General features: G+C 44.0%; 1 protein-coding gene across 1 annotated transcript in view; it reads right to left on the bottom strand.

Annotated features, from left to right (window-relative positions):
• MPHOSPH8 (M-phase phosphoprotein 8) overlaps positions 1-12585 on the bottom strand; it is a 303929-nt gene that overhangs the window by 205420 nt on the left and 85924 nt on the right. The window contains exon 3 of the mRNA XM_078657070.1: positions 6319-6474. Within this exon, the coding sequence (XP_078513196.1) occupies positions 6319-6474 (156 nt within the window). The remainder of the gene's footprint in view (positions 1-6318; positions 6475-12585) is intronic.

Here is a 12585-nt window from a genome sequence, read left to right as displayed (position 1 = left end):
TGCTTTCTAACTCTCACGTGGTTCTTATACCACTATTTTAGTATATGGTTTGTGAGGCCCCTAGGGCATAACGTATACTGTGCAACTTATTGTATGCTAATTAAGTTCCTTGTATTGTACTTTTACCTTTGACCTCATAAAGAGTCTAGAGGGGTTGTGTTTAAAATAAATACATATATATTTGATATATACCTTGTGTGGTGTGCTTTCATTTGATCATTCAAGAGATCATAATTGGTAAAACAACTAGCTTAACTCGCCTCTAAATCTTAGCCTGAAGGCTGCTCTCCACAGCTACCACTAGGATAGCTTTCTATAAAGGTTGACTTTAAACCTACCATCAATAAGGGTCGTTTGGACTGGTGCAAGGTTCCCACTAGATTAGTGGACATCATATGCCAGGCCAACTTCTCACACTAGATATCAAAACAACTGGGTGACACTAGCGGCCAGAGTGGCGAAGCGAAATATAGCCCGGGAATGGGGGAAAAGGGAGCCCCCGACTATGGGGGAGTGGATGCCTGATTTGGATTGGTGTCAGAGAGCCGGGCAGGTGGTGTATCAGGGTAGAGGCTGCCTGAAAATATGGGAAACAAATTGGGGGGTCTGGAGGAAGTTGAGGGGATTTTGAAGCTAGCCAGATATAGGGCTTGGAATGGGTTTACAACAATACATGTATCTGTGCTATTTGAATGATTGGTGCGAGAGGCAACTGATCTATCATAACGCACTGAGAAATGTTACACACATGATTGCCTTAAGAATATCGCAATGCTATGTACTGTATTCAAAATGCATTCCCTACCCGTATAATGCAAAAGTTAATAAAAAGATGGCTCAAAAGAAAAAAACAAGGATGATTTGGACCCAGTAATTACCGACCTTCTTGAGAACTATGGGCAGGAGTGGTATGAGCAGAAGGACGTATAGGAGGCCGGACCCCCACTCAAGACAAACCATCTCCGAGCAAGAGCCGCCTTGGCAACTACAGCATGCAAAACTGTTGACCTTGCGCGTTCTTGGTAGAGGTGAACAGATCTAACCAAGGCCCTTCCCACTGCCGAAAGAGATCAAGTGCCACCTGCAGATGGAGCCGTCATTCATGATCTATTAGACATCTTCAGCTGAGTTCATCAGCTCTGGTGTTCAGAGAGCCCACCAGGTGCTGAACCACCAGGCATATGCCCTGCTGTTCCAACCATGTCCAGAGGCGCAAGGCCTTTTGACCAAAGGTCCACGACCTCATCTTGCCCTATTTGTTGCAGTACCACATGGCAGTGGTGTCGCAGAGAACACCTGCACTAGCCTTCTCTTTATGGAGGGTAGAAAGCCTTTCAGTGCCAATCAGATCACAAGGAGCTCAAGGTTATTGTTGTGGAGTCGGGACTCCGCCGGAGACCAAAGTCCTCTGAACTCCACCTCTCCCAGAAAAGCGCCCCATCTCAGGAGTGACGCATCTGTCACCACTGTCAGATCTGGTTGGGGAAGGGAAAGCAGTCTGCTGCAGACCCAATTGTGGTACATTATCCACTACTGTAGATCTTATGCAGTTCCCTCCGAGATCTGGACCATGTCGCAGAGATTTCCCTGGCGCCAGACCCCTCTCCATGGGTCCCTTGACCAAGAGAGTCGTGACTTCCTCGTGCAGAAGGGACAGGTGATCCTCTGTCAGCCAGTTATGAGAAGGTGGCATGGGGAGAGGGGTTGCCACGAAGGGGAGGCAGTAGCCCTTTTCGAAAATCTGCAAAACCCACCTGTCAGATGTTATTGACTGCCAGTTGGGCAGGTGATGGCGAATCCTGCCACCAAGGAGGTTGTTGCAGTCGGGGTGGCGGACTGACCAGACCGCTGGCCACAAAATCCATGAGGTCTGTGTGTACTGTGCCCTAATTTCTGCAGAGGCTAGGGAGCATTTGCGCAGCTGGGACCCTTTCTGTAGCAGCAAAAGGCAGATTGGGGGGACAGGGGACAGCCACGAGGCCAAAGGACCTGGCTGTAGCCTGAAAGTCCTTGAAGCGTTCTAGCACCGAATCCGCCTTGTCCCTGATGACAGGTGCCATTAAAGGGCATATCAATAAAGGAAGCTTGAATATCCCCCAAAAACCAGTCGTCCTCAGCCAGGCGTGGGGACTAAGGCTCACTGTTGTGGAAACTGCTTTGCCTAGCGAGTCGGTCAGGTCAAGTCAGCATCAAATTGTGAACTTTCCTGTATCTCTCCCATCAATGACAGCTTGGGAGTACAGCTCAGGACTCCTCCGGGACCTGTGGAAGCACTTATGCAATCGTATCCCACAGAATGTCGAATAACGGCCCAAAAAGCATGCGGAATTCATGGACCACAATGCCATGCTGGTGGAAAAAGCATCTTCTTCCCAAATGAATCCATCATCTTGGATTGCTTATGAGGGGGAGCTGCAGGAAAACGCGGGACGTGGTAAGCAGCCCTCACCCTGAGCCCTATTAGGCCCCTGAGACCCCATCCTGCGGGGTAAAAATGTTAATAAAAGGGGAGGGAGGCCTGTAGAGCTATATGCACTCATATGTATTGGGATCATGTGATGACCTTCGACCAGCATTTTAAATGACTGTTTTAACTTACTCTATCTTGAATGTATGACATCTTTTTTGTGCAATTGCATTTTGACTTGCGATTTCATTTCTTGTCTGGGTACAACTTCAGAGTAGGAGTGTTTAGTTTCTCCTCAGCACAGAGCAAAACAGCCTTGTGTGGAGCAGAACGTGTGGGATGTGCGTTTGAAAGCATGAGAGAGAAATGTGTGGAATGTACTTCTATGTCTTAAAGTGTAGTGCTGTAGGGCAGCGGTGCACAAATGTGCATTATGTTATACATTGGGATATTATGTTTTAAGCATTGACTTTAACTTGCTCTAACTCCATCTTGAATTCGGACTCCGTCAGGCCTGGGTTCTGCACACACAAGCAGGCCCCCAGGTTACTCACGGTTATTCAGGTTATTTGAATTTAATTTTGTTTTCCTCTTTGAGAGTGTTTTCTGTACTTTTGAAGATGTTTTCTACTTTCTCCAGCTTCACCAATATAACGGGCTGGAACATGTAGTGTGGGACACGTGAGGAATTCTTAGAGGAGTCTGGCCAGCTCTGGTGAGTTTCCTTGACATAGAAGGTGTCTTCTCGAAACTTCTCACTCATTGTGAATATTATAAAAATTAGGGTTTCTTGGCTCCTAGACGGGATCTCCTGAGAGGTGGACGCATCTGCTCAGTGCTGCATTTCCCAGATTGAGAAGTCTCTTGACCCTAGGACTGTTATCTGGGACCCCAGTATTGGGAGGGTTATGATGAAGAAATTGCAGCCGTTGAGGTATTTTCTCTGATCATTGGTTTTGATATATATAGTTATCTTTATCTGTGTTTTGATCTGTGCACATCTATTTATTATTAGCATGCGTTCCATTATTATTATTACCTGCTTGCGTTTTATTCCCTTGCATTTGACTTGTGACGGTTCCAGTATTATTATTATTTGCTGGTGTTCTATTTTCTTGCATTTCACTTGTGAATGTTCCATTATTATTATCTGCTTAGGTTTTGCTCCCTTGCATTTCACTTGGGAATGTTTCTAATTTGTAAATGTTTATTATTTGCATGTGTTATACCACAATTATCTGCTTGGGTTTTATCCCATGTTTTTGATTATTTTGAGTGTGTTTCATTATTATTTGCCTGCACATACATATAAGTATATTTACAATTGCATGTTGTTTTACCGGATTCATTTGACATATGGGAAAGCCTTTCTGTTAGAGAGTGTTGCACAAATAAAACCGCACGCTTTAATCTGAAAACTGTCTTTTTATATTCCTCATTTCATGAGTGTGGAGCCACCTTTCCAGGTGCTTTCTTGCTTTACCGAGTGCCACTACTGAGGAGTGCTGAATTTCTTTCATTTGGGAGTGAAAAGGAAGATGGGGCTACATGGCCCCCCTCCTTCAGCCTTTATATTTCCTGGGGACACCATCCCCAGGCGGGCTCCATTACAGATGTGAGCCCTGTGACCTTCCACAGCTCCCATCGTGGTGGGGGAGCCCAAAGGCCCCGCAGCCCCAGACAGGTCACCGCATGGTGCGGGAGCCAGTACTGATCCCACATCAGAGGAAACAGCTGCTTTTTGCATGCATCCTCCAGGCAGGAGCGATAGGGGATTTGTTTTGCTGCCAGCATCAGGTGGGCAGGGAAACAGAACACAAGTCTGCTCCCAGTTGGCAGGAGCATTTTTAAATCTCCCACCGGCTGGGAGCAGGCTTAGTGTTTGCTTCGGTTTGGTGGGAGATATAAAAATGCTCCCACATGGCGAGAGCAAACACATTTCCATGGTTCTTTTTGTTTTTTTTATACATTTTGCAGAGAATTCTGCGAGATTTGCAGCAAACTTTAAAAAATAATGTTTAGCTAGATTCTATCTTTAGTTGTAATTCCAGTCAGAAAAATATGGCTTTCCTCATGAAAATGCCCTTTTCTACTGGTGGCTTGCCTACACTCAATTGTTATTCATGGGTTTGAGAGGAGCAGTATTAGGAGAAACAAAGGCCATGTACTAACATTTGTTCTCTTACAGTGCGCTATGCTTCATTCATGTTTTAGAAGAATGGCTTTACCATTTCAGGGAAAGAAATCAAAGCTTATCTACCCCAACGGTTCCTTTGTGGCTACTTGGGAGGCCCTCATTCCCTCAAAACGTCAATCTCCCAGTTGTTCAAAACCACTGATTTGTGAAACAGGACAAGACAGCTGCACAGATGCAATTAGACAGGTAGAGAGAGACTAAAAGTGTAGATAGGTATGGTAAAGAGAGACTAACAAAGTGCACATAGGTACAGGCACAAACTTACACATGCAATTGGCTTATTGTGTGGTCTTAAGCCAGCAAAATTCTGTAGTGATTGGAACCAGTACAAGAACACACAAGCCTCTAAAACCTAATAGATTGATACAAAATTAAAAAAAGATTCAAGTTCAGATGATGCAGTATATTCCACCCAAATGTCTGCATAATGTCCGTGTGTAGAAATAACCTGGGTTACCATCAACGTCCCCAGCACTACTAAAAACCCTGTCATCCACTAGCCCCTCAATTAGAAATTTTGGAGTCTAAATTAAAGGAACAATCACTTAATGATTGTTAAGAAGGCTTCAGTTTACCACAAACGTGCATTGCTAACCTCACTTGGGTGGACGTGGCCTTAATCCTTACAGATGAGCATCGTAGTGCACTTTTGGACAGAGACAGATCCTCTATTGCACTAGAAAAGCAATTGTATTCCAGGATTGTCGGTCTGTTAAAATGTTTGATGATAAAAATTCTTCTTTAGAATCTTAATGTTTGCAGGGTCTCAGATAACGAATGAAAGCAAACAATTTTAAGGGCAAGATAGATGTTGGACAGAGGCAGCTGTGGCGCAGGAAATGTGTGATTCCCAAGAAATAAAATAACTTGTTGTTTAAAATGTTTGCTGTAACAATATTAAAATCTGTATGGTGTATGCAGCTACATTCGAAAATCCAAGTGGAAATCTGGAACCTATGGAGCTGAGCATCAACTGGAAGTTCGACATATGTTTAATGAAAGTGGTTAGGCAAGTCAAAATGTTTCTCATGAACAAATTGTCATCTTAAACCTTTAACTACTAGAAGCCTACTTGCCTTTGCTTTTAATCAAACAGCAATGTATACCTCATCTGTATTGTATTATATGCGGTTCCCGATTGTATTTATAACTTGTGATAATCATGTACTGTAAAGCGCTCTGATACCCCCGTGGGTCATGTCTGCGCTATATACAACTTTATAAATAAATAAATGCCGGAGTCAAGAATTTCCTTCCAGTAACAGCTTCAAGGATGATATAACAAACCATCAAGGTTGTAAAGTTGCTCAGTGTTGCCATGCGCATTCACCTTTGTCCCCTGAACCACACAAGCATGGCATAATCTCATAGATTCAGCTGTTGTACAAATAGAAGTGAAATTTTAATAGCATCATTTAAGGCATACGCGTAATCCTAGTGGCAACATTTGGTCAAAGTGTTTAACTTCTTTATCAGTAAAGTAAGAAAACTCACCTCTATATTATATACAACTATACACACATTAACATCACTGAGCCCATCTCTAAAGAGGGGTCCCTAACACAAGTTAAGGAATGGCAAACAATAGGATTCTCAAAAGTAAATTTAACACTTGAAATACAGATCTCACAGTGACACAGTAATTGTTACCAAGTAACTTGAATGCAAGACTTACACAATAAGCATGTTTTAAAAAGCAGGATTGTATTTTTACCTGTACTTCTTTCTTTGCTGGCTTGGCTTTGGGTTCAATAAACTTTTTCCTAAATGCTAGCAGCACTTCCCTACAATCCTCAAGGTGAGATGCTGGTTCCCAGGTGTCATCATCAGAAGAGTAGCCTTTCCAGCGCACTCTGTATAAGACCTCCCCCTGGAACAACAAATTACATAAGAGGTAAAATATAATATAGCTAACACTCAACGATGCATGATACTTTATAATTTATACTCAAAATGCTTACATCAGAAAATAAGTCTATTTTTCTATGTATTGAGCTGTAAGAAAGTGCCCCTTTTGCTAAGGTTACCCACACTTTTTGCCTGATATCTGGTGCAATTTTGACTAAAAGTGTGTTTTCCCCAAATGGTACCATTGTTCCACAATTGGTAACCATCTAGGATCCATGCAGGCCGATAGTAAATGGTATCCCTGGTACCTAGTGCTTTGGACCTAAAGAAGGTCCCCAAGGGCTGCAGCATGAATTGTACCACCCAAGGGACCATTCACCATGCTCATGCAAACTGTCATTGCAGCTTGGTGCAGAGAAATCCGAAGAGACAGCATGACATACATCCCTGTGTTCCATACCTGCCAGCACCACATGTGGTGTAGGTAAATCACCCCAAAGGCAGGGTGCACTATACTCATGTGAGGGCTTACCTGCGAGAGTGGATATGGCCTGGTGATATCCAAGTTCACCCATAGCTATTACCAGTGCACAACGAATACAAGGGCTGGACACCCAACATTACGTATTCCCCAGCTACATGATGACCTCACTGTACCCCAAGGTGTTGGTTACCAAGCACCTCATCATAATAAACCACATTGATGCCAGTGCTGGATTTATTAATGAATGCGCACAGAGGGCACCTTAGAGGTGCCCCCTGAAAACATACTGACTACTAGTGTGTTGACTAACTGGTCACGACCAGGCAGCCACCATAAGACAGGTTTCTGACCTTCTGAGGTCAGGAACAAAGTCTGTTCTGGGTGCAGGGGTTCACATCTCCTCCAAGCAGAATGGGCATTCCAAGCAGGAAATGTCAAAGGCCTGCCGCCTTTGTTATGCGTCCCAGGCCTTTCCAAAGAGTAGAACTGCCACCCACCTGTCCTGACCCACTTTTTGGCAGCAAGGCAGACAGGAAAATATGTTAAATTTGGAGGTGTGACCAGAGTGAGCCAAGAACACCCGTAGGGCGGGCCAGCTGATATGGACCCTACTTTTCAGATTCCTCCATATTGTGTTGGGCGGAATTAGCAATCTAGGGTCAGGGTAATACCCACTTCCCACAGGAAGGTATCATATCAGGGGTGTAGACACCCTAAAGGTGGGTAGCCAATTGGCTACTACCGGTCACTCCCCATAATGCCCCTATCAGATCAACAGAAGGAAGATGAAGAAGAGTCACTGTCTGGCAAGAACTGCAGGAGAACTTTTTTTTTTTTTGTCCTCATTTGCCTTAACCCCACTGGAAAAAGAAAAGAAACCCTCCATCTTTCTTTTCGTATCCTGCTGAGAAGTGGAGAAGTGTGGCTCAATGGTTAGAGCGGCAGACCCTGATGCAGAGGTCTAGCCCGGGACCAGGGTTCAATTCCCCGCCTCGGCGGGACTTGGGCTCAAAATTCCACGGACCTGATAATTCTCGCCTCGGTGCCTATTCCAATCATGGAGTCCCACTCTGCAACTCTGGGCAATAGCTTGCTTAATCTCCACAACGGCCCCCACAACGCTAAGGATGCCTGGCCTCCACCTTGGGGGTGCCCAGGAGTGGACACCTCACAGGGAAAGCCAGGATGGGTTCCACAGCGGTATTCGCACAAGCGCCTTGAGACCCTTGTGGGTGAGTAGTGCGCTATACAAGTATCAATTTACATTTTTTTACATTTACATATCGTTATTTGCTACCGTCAGCCAAAGACACTTAATTACCGGAAGGAGGATCATGGGGAAGAGGTTTTTGCTCCACCTAGGTCTTTGCAAACCTGTCGGACCATGATACTGGGAGACCCTTTGCGAGGTCCGAGGAGCATCAAAGGCATAATCATAGGACCCGGGGGGAAAAAAAAAAAGAAAAAAACCCGGACTCCTACCTTCACTGCTTCAGTAGATCCCAAAATGCAAGTTTATTCTTGTTACAGGATCTGGCCAAATCAACCTTAGATACTTCATACAACAAGGTCAGCCATTCTGAGTGGGTCGGCGCCTTTGACTCTACCCAATACTTGCATATTTGCCTTCTTGCCAAAAGAATTGCATAGAAAAGAAGAGATCTTGAAGGGCCCACAATGTTGTCAGCGAGGCCAAAGATGATTAACGGTAAACTAATAGTCAATGAGACCTTCAGGATGGATATCATAGATTTTATAACGTAATCCCAGAAATGGCATATGAGGGGACAGTCCTTAAACATATGTACATCCGAAGCTTCTGACAAACCACATTTGTTACATACTTTCCCAGGCTGATATTTTGATAGCTTAAGCGGGGAAAGATACGCTCTATGGACTGTAAAAATACGATTGCGCCGAAGCCAAGCAGGTTTGACTATTCTATACAGAGTGTTAAATGAATCCATCCACATCGAATCACATTGTATATTCATCTGCTCTCCCCATAGTTCATCGGCAAGTTTAAATTCGCCATCTGCTTCCTCCCCAATGGCCCAATACCACAATGAGACCTCCTTTCTACCTCCAGGCTTTGCCACTAGCAGATCTTCTAGGTTACTCTCCCTCCCTAATAATACATCGCGCTTAGACTGTGACTGAACCCAGCTGTTCAATTGAAAATACTTAAACTTAGAGAGACCGGGCCCCACTTTCTCGCGAAGGTATTTCCAAGAAGGCAAAACAGCCCCTTCCAACAAGTCCCCCCACCTTAAGATCCCCGAATCTCTCAGTGGTATGCTCAAACTGTCCTGGAGGCATGCAGGTGTACCCGGAGAATCCCATAAAGGTGCACAATTTGAGAAATAGCCCAGCCCTACTCTCCTTCTTATTGCTGACCAACTTCGGGCTATCGACTGAAGAACTTTCAGTTTAAATGTTTTTTTTTTGATCTCCAAACTTAAACATAAAACCAACTTCCGACAAGTCTGCTCCCCTTAGCATGGCCCGGAACATCTCTCCCACAGTTGTGCTGGTGGGCATTTTCAGCAGCATTCTTGAATGAGATAACTGGAATGCCCACGCATAGTATTGCAAATCGGGCATTGCCAGTCCTCCTTTCTCCCTCTTCCGCCTAAGCTTCTTCCAAGCTAACCTGGTAGCTCTATACTTCCAAATGAATGAGTTTAGTATTAAATCTTTTTTATTCATTGCATAAATACCGACCCATGCTTGTGAAGGCACCGGCCACACAATAACAATGCAAAAGTAACGCCATAGCAGGCGCCAGTGCCATACAAATGAATGAGTTTAGTTCTCTTTGGCATTTCGCTATTTGCTTCATGTCGAACGCAAGTGGAATGGATTTAAAGAGAAAAGTTAGCTAGGGCAGGATAGACATTTTAACTAAATGTATCCTTCCCAAGATCGATATGGGAAGGTGCGCCCAAGATTTCAGCTGTTTTTGGCACTCTTTAAAAATACGGTCAAGATTGAATTAAGGGATCTTTCCAACTTCCTGGGTTATTCTAATACCTAAATATCGCATGGTGGAGGCAATATGGTGATGTGTATTTTCCATATTCCATGCCATCACCTCAGTCTTATTAGCGGTAATTTCATAACCTGATATTTTGCAAAACTCTTCCGCACGTGAGATAACCGTAGAAAAAGCTGTATCGAGGTCAGCTGTAAAGATCAGGCTATCGTCTGCATACAGGGCCACTCTCCTCTCCCACTCTCCAAATTTAAAAGAAACGATGTTATGGTCTTCTCTGAGTACCTGTGCAAAAGGTTCTATATACAGGTTAAACAGGAGAGGGGAGAGGGGGCAGCCTTGTCGTGTACCCCTAGTGATCGTAAAAGGGTCTGTCAATGACCCATTAACAAGTAATCTAGCTGCCGGGCCTTGTACAGCAGTTCTATAGCACAACAGAATGCTCTTCCTCGATTAAACTTCTTCAACACCTCAGAGAGGTATGCCCAATTAACCCTGTCAAAGGCTTTAGTTGCATCCAGCGTTAGGACCGCCAAAGGAAGGGTGAAGGTGGACGCAATATCAATAGCACCTACTAGATCATAAGTAAGGTCGGCTAATTGGCGCCATTTAATAAAACCCTTTTGATCGACATGAATGATGTTATCCACAACTCCCCCCAACCTTTTTGACAGGATGGCGGCAAAGAGTTTATGATCGTTGTTTAGGAGTGTGATTGGGCGATAGGAGCCACAGTCAGTCGGGACTTTGCCAGGTTTTAATATTAAGACGACTGTGGCTTCACTCAATGACCCAGGAGGGTCATCTCCCTTCAAGAGTATACCGCTGAAAAGTTTCACCAACACTGGAATGATAGACTCTTTAAGTAAGCGATATAACTCTCCTGGAAGACCATCTGGCCCTGTTGCCTTTCCAATTTTAGAGCTGTTAATCACCTTTCTGACTTCCTCTTCAGTAATTTCCATATCCAAACCAGATTGTTGTTCGGTCGTGAGACTGGGTAGGCAGATCATATCAAACCATGTTTTCGTTTCTTCAGCATCCTCAATAGTGTCCTTCTTATAGATAGATTGGAAAAACTCGCAAAAGGCCTTCCCTATGTCTGAATTAGATGACCGAGGTGATGGCCCGCCTTCCACCATGATCTGTTTAATATGGTTACGTGCCTGATCTGATTTCACTTTTAACGCGAGTAACTTACCGCCGCTTTCGCCAAATTCAAAATGTGAGATTTTACTCGCTTCCCATCTACGGGCAATTCTCTCCTGGAGAGTACACTCCAGCTGTTTTTTGAGTGAAACCAGATTGTCCAAATCTGCCGTCGGATCGATTCCTGATTGGGTGCTAAGTTGTAATTGTATTCTGTTCATATCGTCTTCCAAACCCTTAATATTGTTCCTGAATTTCTTTTTTCTATAAGAGGCTCTATTAGTAATGCAGCCTCTCCAATAGGCTTTCAAAGTATCCCACACTACTGAGATTTTAGCTGTATTTAAATTTGTCTCAAGAAACTGTTTAGTCTCAAGTGTAAGGAAATTTATCTCATCCTCCACTAATAAGATAGTACGGTCGAAAGACCACGATCTGGACTGTTGTTGTTGGGTACAAGCTAAGCTAAAAGCTAGTGCAGAGTGGTCTGACAAGTGGGATGGCAGGTAATCGATATGTTTGACCAAATCCCTTAAGGTATAACTAAACAATGCATAATCAATTCTAGATGTGTGATTGTATTTTAGGTTAATGAATGAAACCCCCATTTGGTCACCTGCACGATCCCTCCAAATATCTGAGAGACCGATCTGCCTCATTATAGTCAAAAGAGTCTGTTGTGATTTAGAAGGAACTACAGCTCTTGAATTTGGAGAGTTATCTAACCTGGGGTTTAGAACAATATTGAAATCTCCTACCCAAATAATAGGATCAGGGAAGTCAATCAGGTGGTTACAGATAGTATCCAGACCGGAGGGATCATCCTGATTAGGCCCATAGTAGGTCAACAAAGTAATAGGCATATCCCCTAATAGCGTTTTTAATATGAGCCATCTACCGCTAAGATCCTCCCTGCATTCCAAAACTTGCGCCTTAGCTTGTTTTTTAAAAAGAATCATCACCCCTCTAAGGTTTGCTGACTGATATGAACAAACAAAGACATCTACCCATTTCTGTTTTTTTAATATTTCTGTTGTCTCTGTCTTAAGAAGGTGCAATTCCTGGATGGCAATTACCTGCGCCGGAGAGTCTCTTAAATATTGTAAGATTCTAGCTCTTCTGATCTTCGTGCGCAGGCCATTGACATTCCAGGACAGAAACTGCAGCAGAGTCATGTTGGCTCTTTCATCGCCACCTTAGATGCCACCCCGCAGGCACAACCCCAGTCTGAGTCTAAGCGCTTTTTGTGCCTAGCAAACAACTGAACAAACAACAGAGATCCCTGGATTGAATCACAATGGAAGTTACGACATATAAAATGGTAATAGGGTGTCAGCAAATTAGGAAAATGTACTCTTTTATCCCCTGTGTCCCCCCCCCCCCCCCCTTGGGAAACCCATCCCTTATTGCTTTGGCCTGATGAATGGCCAAATTTGCGTCCTACTACTATTGCTAGTCCACCCCCGTCTCCACCTCTTAAACCATACTATTTTGTGCTAAATAAA

The sequence above is a fragment of the Lissotriton helveticus genome, chromosome 8 (assembly GCF_964261635.1).
Source record: "Lissotriton helveticus chromosome 8, aLisHel1.1, whole genome shotgun sequence".
Taxonomy (NCBI): domain Eukaryota; kingdom Metazoa; phylum Chordata; class Amphibia; order Caudata; family Salamandridae; genus Lissotriton; species Lissotriton helveticus.
This window is presented reverse-complemented; position numbering and strand designations above follow the sequence as displayed.